Source organism: Geospiza fortis, unplaced genomic scaffold (genome assembly GCF_000277835.1).
Source record: "Geospiza fortis unplaced genomic scaffold, GeoFor_1.0 scaffold381, whole genome shotgun sequence".
NCBI lineage: Eukaryota > Metazoa > Chordata > Aves > Passeriformes > Thraupidae > Geospiza > Geospiza fortis.
This window is the reverse complement of record NW_005054348.1, coordinates 4030813-4055799: the sequence shown is the minus strand read 5'-3', so window position 1 is coordinate 4055799 and position 24987 is coordinate 4030813. Positions and strand designations below refer to the sequence as shown.

Sequence of the window (24987 nt, the reverse complement as noted above, 5' to 3'; positions counted from 1 at the left end):
GGCCGGAGTGCGCGGCCGGCGAGGACGCCGCCGGGGCGAAGGAGAAGGTCGTGCTTCCCTGGTGAACCGGCCCTGCTGGCGGCATGCCAGCACAGCGCGGCGTCTTGGAGCGAGCCTTCCATACGTGTGAAAAGCTGAAAACATACATTCTCTCCCCTCTTCTCACTTTGCCGTCTCTTAATCTGTTGGCTTTTGAAGGGAAGGCAAAAGTTTTGAAAGTTAACAGAACTCGGTTCCGTTTGTTTAATGCCTCTGCGCATGTTCAGCGCTGGCTTCACAATCTCCCTGCGATAAATTTGGGCCCAAGACTACATGAAATCAAGTAAAAAGGGGAACCTGATGCGTTTATTTTTTTTAAATAAATTTGAATTCTCTCCCTCAAGAATTTTTTGCTTAAAACTTTTGTAAGGTGTTTTGATGTTTTTGTAAAATGTCTAGTGCCTGTGCGGTGAAACCAAAACACTGTGGCTGTATAAATTACACCCTTAACACTGATATTTTCAACATAGTGTAAACGAACTTTTCTTGACATTCCTTCTCATGGGTTAATATGATAATAGCTGTTGGTAAGAAAACAATGTCAAATTATTATGTGCTTTGGGTTTTTTAAGGTATCTTTGTTGGCAGACAGCATGTGCACTGTCCCACGAGTGAGAGGCCTGTCGTCCTCTGTAAAAATATAGGTAGCTCCCATGGAATGAGTAAATGGTGTTTGAGAGGAGAGGTGAGGTAGTTAGACACATGAAGAGGTGGTTTGTGGAATACAAAATACTTTGCACAAGATTTTATTCACACTGGATATTTACAGAGTTTCATTACATGTTGGTACTATATAGCCAACATAATTTGGATCCAAATGAATGTTTATAGATTTTGGACTACCTGCTGGTTTTACAATGAAGTTTTAAAAGACTGTGGTTTTCCCATAAATTTAATCAAGTAAATAAAACAGTTATTTTAAGGCTGGCTTTTAGGACCCTAGGCTTCCGAATAACTGAAAATTTAATTTAGTTCACGTTACCGGGCACTCGCTGCCAGCTTGTTTATCACTGGCAGGGTTACGGCATGCTTGTTTGTAATTATGTTTTGAAATAGAGAAAAGTATCCTTAGTCTGTGCAGTCTGCTGATGGTTTTATCTAAGTAATCAGCTATCACAGTTGCTAAGAACCAGCTACGTGCAGTTTTGTCTTTTAAGATAACAAAATGGCCTGAATTAAAGTTTAAAAAAACCCTAACACAACAACTTGATCATATCAAGTCATGACGATAGAAAAAATATGGAAATGTAATAACTGCTTTTCAGCGTTCGGTTGGTCTTCATTCTGGGAGAAGAGTGAATTTATGTAGCATTCTTCTTTACTGACACCCTGCTTAAGGGAAATTTTGTAGTTAAGTTGTAATTAGGTGGGGAGATGGAAAAGCTAACAGGGAAAATTATTTTGGTCATTATAGAGTGCAGGGATAACAAATATGGGTAAAATGCATTGTAGGTGGTTGTAGGGCAATTGCAGGTACCCATTGTATCTAAAATCTGTTAAAATAGTTGCATTTTGTTCCTGTTGCAGCTTTGTACAGAGAAACTAGTCCTTAAAAACCTAATATGTCTGGATTTGCTCCATTCAAAAAAAAGGTTTCACTATATGAAGCAATGAACCAAGGGTAAAACATTTCATTTCCTCTTCAAGTCCATATAACTGTTACGCAAATGCTGTGAGATCTCTTCAGAGGTGTTGAGATCTCTATAGGTGCTGTTCAGTTCTGCAGGAAGGCCAAGTTCTTCCAGGCTTTCTGTATTGTATAGAATGGGTGGCTGGTAGCCTAGGAGTGTAGCAGTACCAGTGTGGAGTGCTGTGTGCCTTTCCTGGCATCCCACATGGCAGGAGTCATGATGCTCTGCCTGCTCCTTGCAGTTGTGAGTTCAAATTCACAGTCACAGAAGCTGAAGTGGTTGCCGTGAGGGCGGTGGAAGAGATTGGGAGCAGAGGAGGATTTGTGAGGAAGTTGAGCAAGCCTAGCTTCACCCATCTTGGTGAGCAGGGGAAGTGGTGTCAGCTGATGAGGTGCAGGTCCAGAGGTGAAGGTGACCCGCTCCCCTTGTGATTGGCAGTGGAGGAGAAGGTCCCATCTTGCTCTGTGCAGGGCCTCTTCACCATCCAATGGCTCAGGAAGAAGCAGTGTGCTCTGGCCCAGACTTCCCATGCGCTGGCACACAGCACCTCTTGCAGCAGGAGCTTCTGACCTTCTGGAGGCTCCTAGGAATGAAAATAAATGTATCAAATGTCATAATGTCCAAAAAAAAAAATCAGTGTAATATGTTCCATTCCAATTACTTCTATAGTGGGATAGAGGTATGAATGTATTTTAAATGGGACATGTGTGTTAAATTTTGTTGTTTGCAATTAAAGTGGTAAAAAGAAGCCCAAATACTATGGTGGGAATTCACTCTGTTAGTGACCATAGTTTTGTGTAGTGATTAGGAATTTGTAAATCCCATAATACCTCCCAGGTTTAACAAAGGAGTGAAGTAGTTGTAGGAATTCCTTGGCCGATCTGATGTAGTCAGGTAAGGTAAACCTGCATCTTTGGTTCAGTTCAGTTCCTGGGGAAGAGGACAGGGCCATTGTTGGAATTATTAAATCCTGCTGTGTATGTGAGAGACCACAAAAATGCCTTTTCAACATGATCCCTTTTATATCTTCCTGCCTCCTTGTTTCTCCCCGTGAGAATCTGTCTGTTGCACTTTATCCAAACCACACTCGAAGGAAACAATAGTTGTATTGAATTGTAAAGTAAGCACAAGGAACTCTGAGATTTTTAATCCCATAGCAAAGTGTGCGCTTTCCCTCTATCAAACTTTATGTGCACTGAGTAAGAAGGTTTGTTTTCTACACAGGTCTTCTTTAGAGGCATTCAAGAAATGTTATCTCCGATATTTTATTTGGTAATTTTTGGCAAGTTTGTAATAGCTGCTTTCCTACAGATTAAAATTTCAATTAAGTTAGGAGAGCACTGCTTTATTCATAATCGGGTTTTATTTTACTTTAAAATTACACCAGGTGATGCCCTTTGATTTTTTTGGAAGGCAATTCTTGTGGTTTTGAAATCGTGATTCTTATGTGGATATATATGTAGAGGTAACTTGCTGAGTGCTTTCACATGTGCAGTGCACCAATAAAATATAGGCTAGGTGCTTTTTGTTGTTTCTCCCCCTAGTTTTTCTTCTGATTTTGTCAATGTTTGGTATGAAATTCTCAAAAGGTCCGAGCAGCCTTGCAGCTTTACCACAGAAAGTTTGTTTTTCTGTGTAATTGGTTGTTTCTTTTAAACTGGGCGTGAACTGTTAGCGAAGCTACTTAAGTAAGATATTGCAGAAACAGTAGCTGCTTATCACTGTGATCAGTTAGGTGCTTAGACCTTAATTTCCTTGGGGAATGTTGTTGCTGCTTTATTTGTGTGAACTGTGGATATGGAAGGAGTAATAGCTAGATTGGTCTGACATAAAGACTGTCTTCTATACAGGGTAAATGTGAACAAGTTAAATGCTTTACTGTTAAATAAATGCACGATAAAAAAAGAAGCCATACTTTCTCCTCTAAACCTAGAGTTATTCTGTTACTTTATAGCATTTTGAAAACTGTATTTTTTTTCCTGAGGACAGTAACACCGTTGTTCTTGACAATGTAAGGAGTATGGTTCTAAAAAGTTCTTGCATAATAACAGATGCAGTGCAGATGTCATGTATGAATTTACTTTAATACAGAAAAACACACCACTCATACCTAACCTAGAACAATACAGAACATCATTAAGTGCTCACAATGTACTCTGGAGGAAGATTTTTATCTTGTATTTGCAGAGCTGACTCTTTGCAGGGTTGATACCCAAAAATATTGTGGTTCAGGATCCACCAAAAGGAAATGAACTTTATTTGACCGACAAATTAAAATTTACCAGTGCATCTTTCTCCCGTAAAAGAACAGTTGAAGAGCCCAATCTTCCTGAATGCACATTATAATGTGGTAGGTTTTATTCAGCACTCCAAATGCCCTTGTGGAAGGCCAGTCGGTGTTCAGCTTAAAAATTCCCCACATATTAAGTAAAACTGCACAGATAACTGGTAAAGGACAGATGTTCGTTGTTACTGGTAGAAAGATATTCCTCACAAATCCAAAGCTTGTGTCTGATCTAGCAGCCCTCCATATTTAAATGAAACCAGTACAATACCTAAAAGATTTGAGGAAGTAATACTCATAGTTTATGGAATAGTAAAATCTAGCTACTGTGACCTGTTGCTGGATTACTGTGCCCTGCCAGATCTCATCAATACCTCATTTTTCTATCTTTCATCCCTGATTGGTTTGGATGATCTTAATTCATCTGTGGTAAAATCCTTATGTATTTGTCTTCAAAACAACCCCTCAGCAAACAGGTTTGCAAGTATTTTGTCTTCATACACTTCCATATACTATAGTAGGTGAGAAGGGTGCTCTGGTAAAAACCAGCAAAATTAGAAACATTCACTCTATTGGTGTTGTTTTTGTGTGTAAAAATTAATTTATGATTCTTTGGAGTCAGTCTATGTTCTGAAGAGAGGTTTCTGATAGCTCTGCCTAGTTATTGCTTATAAATATCGTGGTTTATCAGTTGGCAACCTCATCCTCTTAGTAAGTCGCGGGTTTGCTGTCAAGAAGCAAGTCCTGTCGGCCTTAACAGAGAGTGTGTTGATCTTAATAGTGATAAAGGCATCACTTTGTTCAGCAATCTGGATTTCTGTGCAAGTAGACAAGCAAAATGTTTGCCTAACGTTTCCAAGAGGGTTGCTCAGCTGCTGCTGCAGCCAGCTTTCTTTGTCATTGCTCCTGTTGCCACTTTGAAGTCCTGGTTTTATAAGTTCCACTGATCTGCCTCACATTTTCTTTACTATCATCTCAGAGCCTACCAAAAAATTACTTTAAAAAATAAAAGGGTGTGTTGTGGGTCTTTGTTTGATGTCATTTTCTGGGTAAGAGAATAAGCCATGTAAAACTAATACTATAGAGTTTACTCTGACCTTTTTTTCTATCAGTAACAACCTTCAGTGTCACTGGCTTGTCTTCATATCTGGTTGCTGAACACATTGAACTCCTCCCTTCAGCCAGTTATCACCATGACAGCTCCTTTGAAGGAGGCCATGCAATGAGTGTTTGCTGGTTCCTATTTTTTCAACTAGTCAACATTTTAAAAGAAACAAAAAAGAGCAGCCACTTTGCAACTGTGCTATTTTCTACTTGGTCTGCTGGCATAATCGACGTGAGAGTTTCAGTTAGGGAACCTTATTGTACATGTGATTTGTGATTAAATTAATAAAGACATGTATGTTGCTTAGTTCAGTAGTTTTCAGTTTGCTTTAGATAGTAGTATTTGCTTTTCATTCAACACTTCAGGCTGTTGGAAGTAATTACAGTGAAACCCGTGCTAGTTTGAATGAAGAAGAACTGAAGATAAATTCAAGCCACTAGACAGAAACATATGAGGGGTTTAGCTATACAATCCTCTTCCTTCTGTGAATAGTTATATCTGCAGCTCATATGTACTGTTCCATCCATAACTGAGAAATTGTCTGGACTCATGGAGACTGAGCTGGCATGCAGTACTGTGCTTATAATCAATGCTTTTGTCCATCTCCAGCCGCCTTGGAGACCAACCAGCTTTTCCTGACAGGAAATAACCTGGGTTTTATTGGATTTTCCCCTGCTGCTTCACAGCTTGAATCACCAGTGCTGCCAGGCTGTTAATAAGGTCATTCATTTTTAGCCAATAAGTAATATTCTTATGAGATATGCCTATGGCATAGATCAGTAAATTTGCACCAGAAAGTTTTTCATTCCTCCTCTGGTTTCTTATAGTTTCTATAGCTTCAAGTACAGATCCAAATCCTGTATCTTTCACACACTTGCTGGCTGAACTGTAATACAAGGGAAAGATTGCAAATAAATCTTGACTAAGAAGCACAGGCTGCAGCTATGCATTTTTTGTACTCTGAATTCTTCCTTATAAATACACGGCTCTATTTACACCTCAAGAACAAACTGAAACAAAGCTTTGCATGTATGTGGGAAGGTGGTAAGAGGCATCAAGCCACCTGTGTCAAATGTTAGAGATACTGCTTACAACAGTGTGCAATAGGGAGTCTGGCTGCTGTCTTCATCATAGAAGTGATACAAGAAGCTCAGTAGAATGGATCTAAACTTCAGGACTTTCAGCACAGTATATTTTTTGTCTGTATACAGAGGCTTTTCAGAGTCTTAAAATGTGCCTTGCCTAAGTTAATTTATACAGTAGCTTAAAATACCCCTTTCACTGGGTGTAAAAGACTGCTGATTATTTCAATTGGCACTTGCAAGCTTAATAGAAGTTTCAAGTGAAAAATCATTTCATTTGTACTATTAACGATCTTGTAAGTTCAGAATAACTTTCCATTTTCTTGTTGATTTGCAGCTGCTGTTGGCTTTCTGGCAGTTTCCAGTGTCATTACCATGTCAGCTCCTTTCTTTATGGGGAAAGTTATTGACATTATTTATACAAATCCCAGTGAGGATTTCACTGACAGCCTGACCAGCCTGTGTGCCTTGCTGAGTGGAATCTTTTTATGTGGTGCTGCTGCTAATGCTACACGTGTCTACCTCATGCAGACTGCAGGTAAAAACAGAAGCAGAAGTGGTACTGAAAGTCACCTTGTTTTTTTGCAGTCAGGATATCTAATGATCTTAAACAAATTCCTGACCATGGCCAAGAGATGATTTTAGAATTGGTACCTTTTTTTAACCAGGGCAAAGGTAAACTAATAGTGCAAAGAAAAGTATGCTGGAATGATTGCTCATTTTTATTTGCTGTTAGGTGACATCTTAAAGATCTTATCTTACACATCTTACCAGACTCTATGCCCTGTAATGTGCCTTGTTCAGTGCTGTGCAATCCTGTGATTTTTATATTGTTGGTGTCTATGTAAAGTCTCTTGTGTCATGCTTGACTGGCTTATGCTTTTGGCAGGACAAAGAATTGTGAAGCGTTTGAGAGCAACCATGTTCTCCTCTATTGTGAAGCAAGAAACGGCTTTCTTTGACAAGACCAGAACAGGAGAGCTGATAAACCGCTTATCTTCAGATACAGCCCTTTTGGGCCGCTCAGTGACTGAAAACCTTTCCGATGGGCTCAGGGCAGGAGCACAAGCATCTGTGGGGGTTGGAATGATGGTATGGTGGTCTCTTACTTGCTTGACACTACTTGTGGTTTCATATTTATTTCAGTTCTATTAGGTGAATGTGAGTCAGACCAGTAACAATTGTGTGCTTTTGGGTACAGCTGTATTTCACTGGTTATCTACAACAGATGCAGAGATTATTGCAGTAGGTGATGTGCTAGTAGCCAGCCACTTGATGTTTACTCATAAGCAAAATTTGGAGGATGATAGATTGATATTAGCTACTGTTTCTAGCCAAAGTTATGAAGCGAAATGTAATAGGCAAATTGTTGAATTCCATTCTTACTGAAGATACTAAAATCAGTGATAACATTCCCATGGTTGCAGGTAAAATATGGTGTGAAGGGCCTGATAGAAAATAATTTAAGTTGGTTGATTCTGGTTAAGCAAAGGCAGCACTGCATATCTAATTAATGCCAAGGATTTTTACAAGTATTAGTCTTTCTGCTTTAGTCTGTCAGTAAAGAATACGTTTATGTAGGAGCCTTGTTAATGGAGGCTTCAGTGCAGGGCATCAGTCAATATTCCTTGGTGGTCAGTTGGATTACATGAACATCTGACTTCTCTTGAGGGATTTTTTTTTTGTGGCCTTAATTTTTTATGCTTATGCATTGGTGTGGTAATTCCTGCTCTATACTTGGAGTTAAAAACAGACAGCAAATAGTCTCCTCATAAAAATAAGCATCCAATATTGTCATTATTATAAACTGGTAAGACTTTCCACTATGAAACTTTAAAGCTTTAATATTTTGTCACTGATAAGAATTGCTGATAAGAATGGCTTTCTGTGCTCTCTTACAAAGGGACTCTAAGGCTTTATCTTACCATAGATAAAATGAGATAACTTTATATAATGCATCCTACTCCAAAATACTGCCATGAGATGGTTGTAAGAGGAGGACTATAAAAGCTTGCCAAGGAAAGGAAGATGATATTATTATTAAATAATTATAAAGTCTATCAATTATGTTGCTTTTGAATATTTCTGGAGATTTCTGTTTTCAATAGAGAAAGCAAGCTGAAATTAAAACACATTCGATCTAAAGTCAGTAAATCTTACGAAGAGAACCTCTTTAGGTTCATTAGAAGCAATGATCATTACAAGTGATAAGTTTTGCAGCAATAAATTAAATACCCTGTTCCACCCATTCATGGGTGCTAGGGAGTAGTGGTGACTCCATGTCTGTTCCTCAGTTACCCAGAAGTACTGTATGATATTTCTCTACTCTGAGCTTCTGTATTACACCATCTATTTAATAGTTGTGAAAGCACTTTAGAAACTGTGTAATAGCTTATGTCTTTCAGCATCCCCAAGGGATTTCCTGGTAGGCCTGTTTACTGGCAGGTTAAAGTGCTTGACTAAGTCCACACAGAGAACCAGTGAGAAAGCTAGAAATTAAATCCAAATGGCTTTGTTTATAGTCCTTTGTTCTAACTTCCCAAATGCTGTGAAAGAATGGATATTTTGCCTGGAAAAAGAATTAAAACATGATAAATGAAAGCATGGCAGCACTATATCCCTACTAGTTTTAGAAAAGTAGCAAGCAAAGTTGCACTTCAGTATGCCAGGGATTATTTTTAATCTGAATGCTAAACTCTGACAATACCTTTTTCTTCTAGTTTTTTGTTTCCCCTAGCCTTGCTGCATTTGTTCTGGGCGTTGTGCCACCCTTGGCTGTCCTGGCTGTGATTTATGGCAGATACTTGCGAAAGCTTACTAAAGTTACTCAAGATTCTCTTGCAGAAGCAACACAGGTAACCTTTCCAGTTAAAGTTGCTCTAATGTATTTAAGTTAATATCTCTAAAGTTACAGATCTTCTGAAGACAATTGTACTGTTAGTTCTGACACTGTAGTTTAGCACTTGAGTAGTATGACAGGTAAATGTCAGTAACACTTATTCACAAATTACAAAAACAACCATGCTTCCTTTGTCCGTAGCAATATAACACAGAGATACTAGGCCTTGAGAATTTGGAAATGTAAGAAATTATAAGGAGCTTAGGCTTTAGCTTTGTGAGAGCAAAAAAAAATTTAAAAATCAGCCTATGAAGTCCTGTGGAAGTTGGTACCTGGATTTGGACACCACTTGGATTATGGTTTTGAGCTTGAAGCTGTCTGGAGCATACTAGATGAATGCTTCCTTTGCTAGCAAGTCTGTCTCTGAAATGCATCCCTGATGCTTGACCTTACTGTCAGCTCTTAAATGTTTATGGGGCCTGTTTCTTAAACATTTTCCTCAAAGGCTTAGCATGGGGAAACATTATTATAAAGCATAGAAATGTAATTAGGAAAGCTGTAGTTAAAATAGTCACAGTTGTCAGCTGTTATGAACTTGGGATGTCCTTTGTAGAACTGTGTAGGAGGAAGATTAGCCCTCTTCTGTTTGTCTTCCTCAGACTGTGTTGGTGGGAAGCTTGTGCCTTTGTAAACCAGGTGTGGGACTTCATATGAACAAGCAATTGTTGTGTTCCATTCGAATTTTCAGGTTGAATGGGAGATGAAAGAAGGAGAATTCTTTTTTTGTATCATACTTTTACTTACAAAAGGGGAACTCGTTTTTTCTAAGACCATTACAATGTCCATTAACAACTTAGTGTAATTGGTTACAATTGAGGTATTTTAGAATTAATACTTTGCTGTTTAGAAGTTAAAATACTAAGTTGAAATTAGACATTCATAGTTGGGCTAAATTAATTCCCAGCATTGCTTTGATCAAATGAGTGGAATTGCTTTAGGAAATAACTGCAGGCTTTTTTGCAGACTTAGTATGGAACAGATATTCTTTATTTTTTCCCTTCCCACATTGTTATTACATATTGTGAATAGTAACTTCCCTATGGGTGTTGTTCACACCAAATTTTTTAACCCTACTTTTATATTTTTCTGTCTCTGCTAGCACTTAAGACAATCTTGAGGTTTTTTTTTTTAAAGTGCCTGGGCATGCAGTTTGCTTTTAACTTAATAAAATTTAAAAAATGGGGTTTGGGGTGGGGAGAGGAAGGCATGAGAAATTTTCCAGTGCTATCCAAAGATATGTAGATTAGTGAAGTGATATTGGTTTAACTTTCAGATGTTCTGTAATATGAGCATTTCAAATTGTGTGTCTCTGTGGATCTGTTTTGTGCTTTGCTTCAATGCAGTTAGCTGAAGAGCGTATTGGAAACATCAGAACAGTTCGAGCTTTTGGACAAGAAATGGCTGAAATGGAGAAGTATACAAATAAAGTTGATTATGTGCTACAGCTGGCTAAAAAAGAGGCACTAGCTCGGGCAGGCTTCTTTGGAGCAGTAAGTATATTTAATGAAAGTAAGCCAACCACGTTATGCAAAATGTCAATTATTTTAAAACTCCCAATGATACTTAAAAATCTGCAAGTAAATGATTGAGAATAAATTGAACGTTTATAAAACTGTGGGAAGACTGGACTTAAATAAGCCTAAATTGCTGTGAAACTGCATCTCAAGATAAAACAGTATGATAAAGTCACTATAAGCCTCAATTTCTGCACCACACCCCATAGCAGGGGACTACTTATCTGAGGCCACACCTTCTATTCAAGGAATTAAACCAGTGAAAACCTTCCCCTACCCTTAGCATTTAGAGGTTTGGCTCCTCTGTGAGAGGAGCATCAATCATAGGAAGGTGGGGAGTGCACAGCTAGGGGAGGGAGGCTTGGATTTTTCCATAACTGTTTGTCTAATTGAATTCTAAAACTGGAACATAACTGCAGACTATCAATTCTTCCTTGGTAATGATACTCGAGAATAATGTTTAGTGTTCCTTTCCACTGTGGGGAAAAAAAAGCCAAAAAGAGTTGCTTGCTTTTTGAACACTTGTTGGATAGCACAGTGCCATGATGTCTGGCTGGCTGTTGGCTGACTTTACATTAGAATTGTTGAATTTACCCCAGTCCTCCAAAAGTCTAGATGCCTATAGTGTGAGAGTTCTTTTCATTACAAGGAAAGTTCTGAAACAACATTTTAGAAGATGAAATTTAAGATGTATGTGACAAAATCTGCCTTTTCCTTTTTCCTTAGACTGGCCTTTCTGGGAACTTAATTGTCCTCTCAGTGTTATACAAAGGAGGATTACTAATGGGCAGTGCCTACATGACAGTTGGTGAACTCTCCTCTTTCCTAATGTATGCTTTCTGGGTTGGCATAAGCATTGGAGGTATGGAATGGGAAGTTAGATTTTCTTCACTTCAAAGCATTACAGTCATAACAGGGGCGGGAGGGAAGAAGCTCTTAAAAAATCTGACTTTCTTAAAAAGTCTTGCAAATGAACTTCTCAAGAAATGATTTTTTTTTCTGAAGAGTTAATGAAAATAATAATCTGTAACTTAATATAAGCCTTCTTTTCCCCCAAAATAAAGGTCTTTTTTTTCAATGTGTGCATGTGACAGTATATATTACTTTAATTTTCTTAAGGTCTAAATTAAGATACTTGCTGTATTGTGTAAAGCAATAAAATATTTGGTTCTATGTTAAGCATACTCTATTTAGAAAGGCATGTAACATTTAGCTGTAATTCAGTATAGAGTGTCCTCAACTGGTAGAGTAAACAAAGTGCCAGCAGAATACTGCACTCAGTGCTAACATTCTGGTTTTCCTTACTCACTGACTCCTCCTGGAAGCCCACACTCTGTAATCTACTGGCCCAGCAACAAGCTGTTCATCTTTTTGTCAGAGCTGTCTTCATGGCTGCATACAGGCAAAAATGAAGATAAGTTGCTCAGAAGCTCTACAATTTACTGGAAGCATTCTTCTTTAAAATGAGCCTGTTCATTCTGATAGACTAGGAGGGCAATGCAGCTTTTTCTTTTTTAAGACTAGGTGGGATATCACAGCAAGCACAAAGATGCATTTGAGGGCAAAATTTAACAAACCTGCTTCTTTGTATATCAAAATTCCAGTGGCACCCATTCCAGGCCCCTTTCTTCTTTGCTTAAATCATTGGAGTTTGGTCAATGGAGAGATACCTGACGCTTTGAGAACATGGGGCAAGCTAATATTAAATAAATGAAGATTAGAAGCACTGCTAAAAATATCATTGAATTAACTTTCATTTCCTATAAAAACATACTTTTAAATTCTAGGTCAGATTATTGTAGAATGTAGTCATGGGGACTCTCAAGCAGTGTCTTGCCACAAGAGGCCTGCCTTCCTAGATGCCTACAAGGCATATAAATCTTCCAAGGCCTAAGTCTGCTCTGTGTATGTCATCAATACACATAGGAGTCAATGCAGCAACTGTGAAGTTCACTGCATAATCTGTGACTTTGCCCCTCTTTGTTGTAAGTTTGCTGTGCTTTCTTCCAAACACAGAACATGGGCTATGAAAAATAAAAATGTTTTCTAATTTGTGTTTGCTGTCCATATTATATAATGTTTTGTTTATGAGTGGTTGTGGATTTGCAAACCTCGGTGTTTGAGTTCAAAGTTGCTCTGTGAGGCTTATGCCTTCCCCTGCCATGCTCTGCTCTAGGATGTGATTCTTTGGCTCTTTTTTCCAAGCAGACAGCTTCTTGCCATGGCTAGTGTTGCAAACTTTCAGATAGTCCTCAGCAGCAGCATGGTGAAACACCCTGCCTACACTTACAGACTTGTGACCTTGAGCTGGGCTTCTTGCTCTGCAAAAGTAAACCATTATAAAACCAAAAGTAAATACATTATTTTTATATATATATATATATATATATATATATATATATATATATTTTTATATATACATATTTTTATATGCACCTTCATTTTTCTGCCTTCCTGAAATAACTCTTAAGCACTTTCCAGGAACTCAAAGATCATGAAATCGGTGTCTTTCTTTTGAAAGGCACACAAAAATTTAAGAAATTTGACATCTTATATCTATGTACTATTCCATTTTTAGTCCTGTATTAGTTTCTGTGTTTATGTCAGCTGGAAAGCCCTTCAACCAAGCTACTTTCAAGATGATTCACACATCTGCTGAGAACTGGGACCCAGTACTATGTGCAGGCCTTGTTCTTAGCTTTTGCTTTCTCCAGTACTGTTTGAAGTATTCTGGCATGGGAGACACATTTCTTTCCATTGTCCACTCTCCACACACCTTCTCAAGCATCACTTCAGCCTTAAGTTTTGTGCCCTCTCTCTGCTGTGGCTGACTCAGCCAGGCTCCCCTGTATTAGTGTAAACCTATCTGACAAAGAAGAGCTTCAGAATGCTCTGTTCTACTGAATGATCTGGGAATATAGCTGGTTGAATGCAAAGCCATTTTCCTAAAGTTGGATGCTGTTCTTCCTGACAGGTGAATGACAAAGGGCATACATAAGCTGAAGTGTATTAACATTTTCTTTTCTTCAGAATGATTTGTTTTACAGATATAAAGAATGGTGAATAAGAGTTTTTGGCAGCTCTCAAGTGAGTCTAGATAGGATTTAACACGTTTAACCTTTTGTTGGAATAGAAATCCTCTACACTCTAATCCTTCAATGCTGCTGCTGAAATGTATAATGCTAATTTTATCTCTTCTATGTCTTCCATTGCATACGGATGCATAATACTGTTCTGCTTTTTGTTTAGGTCTAAGTTCCTTTTATTCTGAGCTAATGAAAGGACTAGGTGCTGGTGGACGTCTTTGGGAACTTATTGAAAGGAAGCCCCAACTTCCATTTAATGGTAGGTTCTTGGTTTGTTACTGTTTAAAGGTTGATTTTTCTTATAAGTCAGAAATACTTTAGAAGGGCGTGTGTAACACTTAAAGGTAGTACTGACTTACATAATTTTCAAAGAAACTAAATATAGTCATAATCCTTCTGACTTTACCTAAGTACAAAACAGATGATGAAAAATTTCTTCACTAAAAAATTTTAGAAGCCAAAAGTTTAGCTTAATTAATTACTTTTGATTTAATTATTTTTATTTATTTAATTCAGAATATGATTTTAAATCATATCACTTTCTAATTTATGTGACCGAGGACATGGTCATTTCTAGCTTTTTGGAATTTCTTGTTGATGTCATCACTACTTCCTCTTGATTCAGCTTTAGAGTGAAAAGAATGGAAAGACGAAAAAGGAGAGGAGGGAGAAGTTCTTTGAGATGGCTGTATCTCATATTTCCACTGAATGGTTTACCGTGCTCGTCTGTAATGGCTAAGAAATGATCAGAGAAGCTTTCAGAACCAGGTGGTTTTCATGAAGAGTATTGCAAGCTTAAACATTTCATACTGATCCAGTGAAAATCAGCCCATAGTAAGACATGTTGATATGAATCCTAACTTGCAAACACGCAATTTGAGGCCTTTCAGCAACACATACTAAACTGAGTTTTTGGGTTGTTCTGCCATAGGAATCAAGGACTGAGGCATGACTGGGGAATAAAAGGAAATAAAGGGTAGGGCTGATAGGGGGACTTTTGCTTCTTGGAATAGTATGGATGTGCAGCCACAGCAGATGTTGCTTTGGAGTGATTTGCACCTTTCTCCTTGCAGTAATACTACCCACATTTCTTCTTTATTTGAGGGGGCAGGATTTTATTTCTGCAGAACTCCGATTGTTGCTGGTGACAGCAGATATCTTGGGAACAAATAATAATGTCTTTTTTCTTGTGTCCAAACAAGAGACAAGTACATAGCTTTCAGATATTTTTACAATTATATATAGAGGAAGGACTTGTGGTAGCAGACTTCCTGTATTGCAGTAGATTCAGTGTTTCAGGCCATGGATAGACTGTGCAGTAACTGCAACTGAGACTTAAGACAAGTGATTACTTGCTGCCGTGGTAATAATAAGGATTATTCTGCTAACACAGGATTTAGCAAACACATTTCTTTTCTGAAAAGGAGGTTTACAAGCTATTGTGGAAACATTACAGTGTGTATGTCCATCGGTTAAAGTCAAGGAAGGAATCTGGAATTGTATGCTCTTGCCTTTTCCATTCCAATGCTACTATCATTAAACTGAAAGCCTGGAGAAGAAATGGAAACCTGGGAAAAAAAGAGCAGAACTAGTGAAATCTTGATTGCTACTGATGGGTGTCTTTGTTTCCTATCCACAGTTACTATTTAACCAAACATTGGCATGTGCTCCCCTATGCTATGGCTGGTTGGGAGTTACTTGTATGCTGCATCTGAAAAGAATTAAGGGGTTGAGCTGTGCTTCTCCAGCACAAACAAACATGACTCGGGTATTGCTCTAGCACTGCCAGTTTTTACAAAGTTGGTGGGAACTTCATCTTTTGGGAATGCAGCCCCACTTGTCCAATTAATTTGCTTTGTATGGATATGTGTCACTGGGTTCTAACAGGGCTTGAAGAAATTTTGTTTCTTTGTCTTAACTATTTATCAGCTTTTTCTAATAATGATATTAAGATACTTATTTAAGTCAAATGCTGTGTTCCAGAAAGAAACTGGTTTTGTTTAACTTTGGTAATTGTTAATTCATGGTGTTTTCATTGATGGAAAATTTCACAAAGTGAAATTTTCATTTCTATGAGCTGTTGCCCAAGAGTTAGACCTCTGATTGGTATTTGAATTTATTAAATATTCTTTCCACTGAAAGGAGAAAATAAAACTAAAAATTGTCTGTTAGTGCAACAAACGTATCAGCAGCTTTATTCCAGTGTCAGGAACTGCTCTTGTTCAGAGGGGGGTGCTTCAGGCAACTTTTGTGGCTCTGTGAAAGGGCAATAAATGATTTGCAATGTTTATCTTTTTGTGTTCTGTGGCAACGGGACTTTGGCCTTCACCAATGCCTTTTTATTTCATTGCTCTTAACTGACAAAACTTTAATTGTTTACAGTATGTTCACTAATTCAGATAATGCTATGAGAAGTGATTGTTGTTAGTGGTTAGGTATTAGCAAGATGCAAATTCTCCCTCTTGCTGGAGGTAGCCTACAGGTTCCATGCTGGTGAGCAACCTGAAATTGCATTCAGGAATGATTGGTATACCACACTGATTCACTCATGGCTGAAATATAACCACTGTGGTCCTGAATTGTGGCTTGCAGTCATCCATAGATTGAATGTGGAGATAGATACTTCTATTGAGTGTCTGTAAAGCAAGTTCTAGGAGGGCTGAGCTAATTTTTGTTTCTGTTCATGTTTCTGTATTTTATTCTTTGTTATATAGAGGGAATCACATTAGACAAAGACGTATTCAGAGGTGCTTTGGAATTCAAAGATGTTGAATTTGCATATCCAACACGTCCAGAAGTATCCATTTTCAAAGATTTCAGCCTTTCCATTCCAGCTGGCTCTGTTATGGCTCTTGTTGGCCCAAGTGGTACAGGGAAATCAACGATTGTATCCCTTCTTCTGCGGCTGTATGATCCTATCTCAGGTATGGTTTGTGTATAATCACAGAATCACAGAATTTCTAGGTTGGAAGAGACCTTTAAGATCATCGAGTCCAACCCATGTTCTAACACCTCAACTACATCATGGCACCAAGTGCCAGATCCAGTCTTTTTTTAAACACAACGAGGGATGGTGACTCCACCACCTCCCTGGGTAGATGATTCCAGTATTTGACCACTCTTTCTGTGAAAAACTTCCTTCTTAATTCTAGCCTGTATCTCCCTTGGCACAGCTTGAGACTGTGTCCTCTTGTTCTGTCTGTTGTTGCCCTCTCATTTGGAATAATTAATGCTTTGCATCTCAGATAAACCTTATAAACAGTTGGGGTTCCTGTGCTTGAGGTCCCTGTCTCCTTCTGGGGTGTATGGTTACCTTGTGGTGGTGCCTGCATAGCTTTGCATTTCTCATCCACCAGTAGAGTGTGTGATTCCCCAGGGGTTGTCATTCTCAGCTGTTCCTTCAGACTCTTTCAGTATGTGTCAAACACACTTGACTTCACTGTTTCCTAACTTAAGGTACTATCACCGTTGATGGCTTTGATATCCGTCAGTTAAATCCACTGTGGTTCAGGACAAAGATTGGAACAGTAAGTCAGGTAAGGAAGAAAAAAAAATCCAAGTGGATGAAATTTTGTGATCAACTAGCTTTTCCTCACTTTCCTTCTTTTTAAAAAGACATAATCTTGCTTCTCAGTGAAATCCCTCCATCTCACCATAACTGCTGTTGCACAGGCTTTGTTATAAAAATAAGTATTTAGAGTTAGTTCCAGTATTCTATAGTCTGGTTTTACATAATCACAGAGATCCAAAATGTTAGTTTAGAAGAAGAGTGTGCAGGTGGAGACTGGAAGGTAAATTGCTGTAAATTGTGTAGGTATGACCAACCTAATGCTTGCTGCAATTTGTTGAAGAAAGTAACAAAAATCTTAACACTTAATTACCTTTGTATCGATAAAAGTTATACAATAATAGTTTACACAGCCATTTAAAAAACTGACCTTCTGTGCTCTGAGTAGTTTCCAGGAAACCATAATCTCCATTAGGAAAGCATGAAAATACAGCACAGGTAGCACTTACTTACTTTTATAGTGCCACCTCCCTAGCAACCTCCAGACTCTGGAAGTAAATGGTGTCTTAAAAATAAGCTACTTCATCAATTAAAATGTTCATTCCCTCGTCTCCCCAGATATTTCACAGTGCAATTAACTGTTAGGCTGATGTTCTGGTTAAAAGCATAAGAGTAACTGAATATTTGTTGCATTTCAAAACAACTTCTTTATGTAATAATGCCACCAAAAGCTTTTCTGCAAAAATTATTTTCTTGTTGGCACATTAGCATTTTTCTTTTTGAAATAATCTATTCCATTTAAATTACCAGTAGGAGCTCAATACTGGTATTTAAAGAACACGACTCTACTTTTTAAACAGAGCTCACTTACCTTGTTTCAGACATTTTCCCATTGTACATCACTTGTCCTATCTCACAGTTCTCTGTTGCAAGCTTGAATACAAATTAAATGCACATAATGCCATAAAATCTGTGTAGAGATTAAGAAAAGAATCATCATTGTTGCAAATCATAGAATAGTTTGGGTTGGAAGGTACCTTTAAGTGTCATCTAATCCAATCCCCCTGCACTGAGGAGGGACATCTTCAACTAGATGTGGTTGCTCAGAGCCCTGTGCTTGAATGAGGCTGACTTAGAATATTTCTGAGGGTGGGGCATCCACCACCTCTCTGGGAAACCTCTTCCAGTTTCACCACCTGCATTGTAAAAAAGTCTTCCTTATATCTAATGTAAATCAACTTTCCTTTAGTTTAAAACCATCACCCCTTGTCCCATGACAACAGGCCCTGCTAAAAAGTCTATTTCTGTCTTTCTTAGAGCCCCCCTTTAAGTCCTGAAACACCACCATCAGGTCCCTCTGGAGCCTTTTCTTCTCCAGGCTGAACAGCCCCATCTCTCTCAGCCTTCCCTCACAGGACAGGTGCTCCATCCCTTCCATTTGATAATATGTGGCAAAATACAAAGGAAGGACTTTTGATGTTTGAATGTATAGCTCTTCCTAAACTCTTCCTAAAATATTAGGAATTGAGAGTTCTGTTTTGTCAGTTAAAAAAGCAACTTAATTTTTAATTGGTTTTCACTGTCCATGTTGGTGTTAGGGGAGGAGGTTTTTTATTAGTCTTTTATTCAATTAACTCTAGCTTACATATTATTTATATGGATATTGTAAGTGCGGTCTTGTAAGTGGGATTTATGTTATCTGACGTACTAGATAACACATGCACACAATTACAGATCTACCATATCAGTTATGTGTTTGCATTTGTCAGGAACCAATTCTCTTCTCCTGTTCTATTGCTGAAAATATTGCCTATGGTGCAGAGGATCCTTCTACTGTGACTCCAGAGGAGATTCAGAAAGTTGCTGAAATAGCTAATGCTGCTAGTTTTATCAGAGATTTTCCAAAAGGGTTTGACACTGTAGTTGGAGAAAAAGGAGTTTTGCTTTCAGGTATGTCTTCATGTTGCTTATTTTAAAAATCTTGATGCGATTGAGTGATGTGAAAATTCCATCATTTTTGGTTACCACTTTTTTCTCCAAGCTGTGGCCTGTCATAAGTATTAAGAGAATCCACCCCTCATCTCCATTCTCCACTAAAGTGCATGGACCTAATTCTGCTCAGCCCAGGCATTCAGTTAAAATTACCTGACATCTGTTTTCCTGTTTCAATTTACTGATTATTTTTCCCCAGGTGGACAGAAGCAACGCATTGCAATTGCTCGAGCTCTGCTCAAGGTAAGCCAGCATCCAAACAACTATTTAACCACTTCTTGGAGGGAGGCAGGAAGGATTAACAAGGAGGAGGTATTTCAATGGTAGAGGTAGGAAAATGTTTTAAAAGGGAAAAACTGTATCTTTTATGTTAATGAAGTTTGAAAGGGCTGAGTGGCTTAACTAATGATAACTTACTTAATGTCAGTGTTTCTCCCTGTATTTTAGCCATGTTTTTTGATAGTTCTTGCAAAGACTGATGTTAAATCATTGTAAAATGGCCTATTTCCATAAGATGAGGTCAAGAATGAAGTAAGACTTTAAGAATGTGGTGCTATTAAATGCATATATGACGTGTCTCTGTTCAGATCTCTATCATTCATGGGTTAATTTTTCTGGGTTGCAGTTTACTAGGACTTCAGATGCCTTGTCTTAGCTTTGAGGGGAGGTGGCCTGGATTTGGACCAAGGTGATATTTCAGGCACAATGTTTTTCTTTGAAGATTGGTATGGGTCTAGCTTCAGGGCAGATTCTGTGCTGCACAAATTTGAGGGGTTTCTGAGGATCAGAATGACAGAGAGTTTGGTTCAGGGACAGCCACGGGGCCTTGCAGGGAGGCAGTTTGGTGCTGATGCTCAGCTGGAAGTTTTAATCCTTGCTGAACACAGTTTACATTCATGTTAAGCCACACAGGTGTCGGTAGCATCCTAGCATGCCCAGTTCTGCTAGATTAATAGGAATTTCATTATACCTGTTCTCTTTTACCACTGATGCTGAAAAGATGGTTGTATTTCAAGCCATGCATTTTATATGGTTCATGAGATTAAAGATTTAATGTTGTGGAAGTAAAAAGGTTATAAAAAAATAAATGAGTAGTTGATATACTGGGATATCTGTGCGTGTAGTGGATTCCTGTCTGTTCCTTTAAACTGATAAAGTTTGAAGCTTTTACTCTCAACTTCATCAAGGAAGTTTGGGTTATTTTCTGTAATTCAATAGTGAATTCTTCTAAGGGATTTGAGAGCTGGCAATTTTTTCTAACGGAGAGAAGTTCTTAAATGCTAGTTTTTAAGTATTATGTGTTTTACCTGTGAGTGAAATACTGCTTGTTGGTAGGGCTTTGTTACTTTCAGTTACCAAGAGAGTTTTATTTAGCAGACTGACTGCAAGCAGAGGGTAGCTGAGCCTCTGTGAAAGAGCCACATAAGAATGTAGAACTTTTGACCACAGTGCTGCCAAGAATGCCTTAAAAATCATCTCCCCCCTTTAGTTTGTATCTTTCAAATGGTTGTCCAGGAACAGTATTTTGCTATTTTAGTTTGGAAAATTTGAAAATGGAGGAGTGTTGATTCTGTTTTGTCTTCTTAGCATTTAGATTTCTTAGAAGTAATGCTTTGAATGACACTTTTGATGAAGTAGGTACTCTTACTTGGAGTTTTAAGTTATATGAATCCTATTCTCTATTGACGTAAATATTCAGATCTTGTTTAATTGTTATTATAACCAATTTTACTTTCTTTTTCAGAATCCTAAAATTCTTCTGTTAGATGAAGCAACAAGGTAAGAAGAAAAATAAATAGAAACTTAGAAAATATGTACCTGTAAAACTCAGATTTGGGAACTGTTCCCTCTTCTTTCCCTCTTCTTTCTTTTTTCTTCTCCTTTCCTTTTCCTTTCTCATTATACATTATCTAGCCCTTATTGCTCTCTAGTCACAAAAAAGAATGTGCCTTCTAGTATGTGTGACTTGTTTAGGAAACCTATAATAAAAGCTGTTTATGCAAAGCAGAAAGGATAGCTGGTACATTGTGATTTTTCATGGAGTTACCTTCATAATATGTAACATGATTTTGAAACATCTGCTTAAGGCTTTTTTGGATCTTCAGTTTAAACTTAGATCCTTGTGTAAAAGAAATAGGATTATTGTGTGATGTAACTGATTTTTTTTCCACCAACTTAATTTGGTGTTATTTCTCAATGCTTGCTTTTGCATATGAGAATATGTCCTGCCTATAGCTTGGATGGGAGTACTGAGCACGTTCATTAAACTTTCCTGCAGTTCCAGTGGTTCATCCTCACCACAAATAGAGAGGGTTTGCAGTTTTGGCAAAATAAGCCTCATGCATACAAAACCAACCTGCCTTACAATAACAAATCTCCTCGTCTCTCCCATCCCCACCCCATTTGTTACTAGTGCTTTGGATGCTGAAAATGAGTATCTAGTGCAAGAAGCTCTGGACCGGCTGATGGAAGGGAGGACAGTCCTAATCATTGCTCATCGTCTGTCTACTATTCAAAATGCTGATTTCGTTGCCGTCCTTGGCCAGGGTAAAATTCTCGAATGTGGGAAACATGAGGAACTGCTTGCAAATCCAAATGGACTTTTCAGGAAACTAATGCAGAAACAAGCTTTTCTTCAGAATAATGATACTTTTGCATTGGATTTACAATCCAGAGAAAAGGATATATTAAAAGAAAATGTATGAGACATTGTATGAATAATTACAAACTTCAAAGACTATAACTTATGTTTCAGTTATGTAAAGTAAATGTTATATTTTTCCAAAATGTACAAAATATTCTTTTGAAACTTAAATGTGTTTAAACTTTTTATTGAAAGCTTTTTAATAACTATTGTAACTTTTAAAAATACCTGTCACACTGAGATAATTTCAGGGCATAGATTTTTCTGCTTGTGTTACTTTGAGGCTGTCTAGAATCTTGTTTGCTGTAATGCACTGTATGAAGATGTGCTCCATTCTCAAGTAACTTCAGTATTTTAAAGGTAATTAAATGACACTCTTATCGTTTTCATATCATTGTCTCTCTTTCCAAGGAACTTTCATGTTTTGTGCTTGTCATTAGTCTTAAAATGCTGGAATTCAAAAATGCATGACACTAACACACTCTGAAAGTTCTGTCTGACTTCCACTGCACTGTCCTTCCAGTTACTGTTTGTTCTGAAATGTGATTATGTGTTCTGAACTTGACTATGATCCCCATCTACAGTTCCTGTAGAGAATTACATATTAAAACACATTTTAGAGAATATGAAAGCACAAGTTGGAGGAAAGTTCTTTAATAAAACAAACAACCCAATGGAAAAAAAGGCAACCAAACAAAATAACTGACTTTACAAAAGGACAAAGGAAGCGTATTACTATATGAAATCGCATAGGAAAATCTAAAATTTGCATGTGTTTTCTTCCCTTTTCTATTTTCCCATTTCTTTAGTTTCACTTCCTTTCTAAGATGACATCCAAAACAACATGACCTCCCACATGGTTTTGTCCTTTTTAAAGGCATATGTAAGTTTTTTATTGTTAATTAAAAATTCAGTGATAGAAATCATGAGTTTTGCCTAACTACTTTATTAGAAACAACCAGTAAACAACCTTCTCAAGGACAACTAGTAAAATAGCAGCATTACATTAATTTGAATAACTGCAGGGGGATATGTTTGGCAGTGAAGAGTTTGCCTCATGTTTCTGATTGAAGAGCCTCTTTCAGTAGAATCTCTGAAGATGCAAAACCCCACAAGGAGATTTTACAAAGCTAGAAACGTCCCAGGTCACATTAAAACTCATCTATGCTAGGAGAACTTGTTGCTGGAAGACCTTATTGGCAAGAGCTGAAACACCTAGTGCTGGGCAAGCTTAAAATGTTAGTGCCATTAATGGCACCTTGTGGAATATAGTGAAAGTATTAGAGAATAAAAATAAAATTACATCCAGATGTGATTGTATCGTCAGATAAAATTTTCCTGGAAGCATATGTTGTACTAAAGGGATTCAAAAAATGTTTGTGACCCAATATTTAATTTCAATGTTGACTATTAGTTAATGTATTTAGAGGGGTTTGCACCTGTAATCCTCACTCACGTAATTTCTCCTTACATGAGATCCAACGAGCCCCTTTATCCCTGTATTTACATGGGTTACAGGAATTACTTGCAGCTGAACTGAATGAATGCTTCATGTCTTTTTTTCATTAGTTGTCCTGGCAAGTATTGCAGCCGACAGAGAAGTGGAAAAGCTAAACAAAAGCTCTAGTCCACCGAAAGGCAAGTGTTTGTCATAGCAGGTACATTGGTTAACAGACTTTATTTGCGTTAGAACCATACAAAAAACTCCTTGGGATATTTATGGGACAGTCAAGAACTGGTTAAGTTTCTAACTGGTATCAGTACAAATTATTTCTGTGTAGAAAATGAGATTTGAATGTTGAATTGTGTCTCTCTCTCCTGAAGATAGAGCTCTTACAGGGCTTGGACAGCCAAAGGAAACCGACTAATTCTCTGAGGAAGTGTAGCTGCATATAGATAGGGTTCAATCAACAAAACAGAACTGCTCATGCTGCATCGTTTTAAATACTTTAGGAACAAGCTGTGAAGAGGAACTTTCAGTTTCTCAAATAATTTGAATGTCACCAGTCGTGAATGTTGGGAAATGTGGATGTCATCTTGAATTTTCTTCCAGATTTTTCTGTATTTGCTTGTTTGTGTGTGCATTTCCTGGTTTGGTTTAGTTTGTTTTTCTTGATGAAGAGACAGTAATCTGATGATTTAGCATCATATGTATAATGAAGGCTATATAGAAGGCTATTATATTAATAATATAGTAACAATATAGTAACAATATAGTGATGCTGCACTAAATTTTAGTATTTAGCTTTTTGCATAAAATCAAAGCCAAAGGAGCTTATTTGAATGAAAAAGACAAAGCACTGGCACTGACAGGTGCCTCATACTTCAGTCCTGCCAGATGAACCATCTCAAGTTTATGTCATCTGCATTTGGGTTCAGTCATAGGGGACCACAATCCACATACAAAGCCTAACAGCCCTGAATCTATTATCAAAGAACACATTTTGAAAAGTTATGCAATTTAAAAAAATATTTTCTTTTTAGTTAATTTTATCTTAACTGATTTGCTTTGTTAATACACATTCAACTCAACTTCTTCCCCAAGAGGGTGGTACATACTTACCTTCTGAAAGCTTTTTCATGCCAATGATTCCATTGAGCATTTAGTTCCCCTTGAAGGCTACAATCTATTTTTATACCACAAAATAGCTGTAATGCATGGTTGTTATTTACCATAGATGTGAAACATGCCAAGGTCTGCATGGTATATGGTTTTGCATAATTGTTTATTTATTAGAAATTTGAGGACAAACACAGGTATGCACAGGCTGTTTTAAAGATAAGGCAACTCCTACTGAAAAATGCGTCCTTCCAAATGGTATTTGAACAGCTGCTTTTTGAACATATCCAGCTGGTTAGTGCCAGCGAATCGCATGAACTCAGCGAGGGATGAGTTCACACCCACCCCATGAATGCTCCTGGGAACGCCCCGAAGGACGGAGCATAGCTTCAGGAACATCTGAGCGACAGGACCGTGTTCCAGTTTGGCGCTGAGGGCCGACGGCGCTGAGGAGCAGCCCAGGTCGCCATTCACCGCCTCAGGGTCCGGCCGCGCACCCTGCACCAGCGGCCGGCGCGGGCTTTCTGCCGCTCCCCAAGAGGGGCCGGGCCGCCCCGCGCTCGGATCCTCTCGGCTCTGTTCGGCTCCACCCGGAGCTGTTCGGCTCCTCCCAGATCCTCCCGGTCGCAGTCGGCTCCGTTCG

At 38.1% G+C, this 24987-nt stretch overlaps 1 protein-coding gene across 1 annotated transcript; it reads left to right on the top strand.

Annotated features, from left to right (window-relative positions):
- The first annotated feature begins 6481 nt into the window (after nucleotides 1-6481).
- ABCB10 (ATP binding cassette subfamily B member 10) lies at nucleotides 6482-22703 on the top strand. Its single transcript, XM_014307919.2, has 12 exons — nucleotides 6482-6679; nucleotides 7031-7233; nucleotides 8862-8996; nucleotides 10384-10530; nucleotides 11281-11416; nucleotides 13804-13899; nucleotides 16355-16564; nucleotides 17097-17176; nucleotides 18918-19098; nucleotides 19340-19383; nucleotides 20885-20919; nucleotides 21554-22703. Exons 1-12 carry the CDS (start codon nucleotides 6517-6519, stop codon nucleotides 21843-21845), a joined length of 1722 nt encoding a protein of 573 aa, XP_014163394.1. The 5' UTR covers nucleotides 6482-6516; the 3' UTR covers nucleotides 21846-22703.
- Nucleotides 22704-24987: the final 2284 nt, after the last annotated feature.

What these genes read in the sequence shown, in the direction of transcription:
- ABCB10 (XM_014307919.2), top strand. Translation starts at nt 6,517, where the DNA reads ATGTCAGCTCCTTTCTTTATGGGGAAAGTTATTGACATTATTTATACA. An exon ending in GGGCAGGCTTCTTTGGAGCA is followed by an intron (nt 10,531 to 11,280) that starts GTAAGTATATTT and finishes CTTTTTCCTTAG; the next exon opens with ACTGGCCTTTCTGGGAACTT. An exon ending in CTGTTAGATGAAGCAACAAG is followed by an intron (nt 20,920 to 21,553) that starts GTAAGAAGAAAA and finishes ATTTGTTACTAG; the next exon opens with TGCTTTGGATGCTGAAAATG.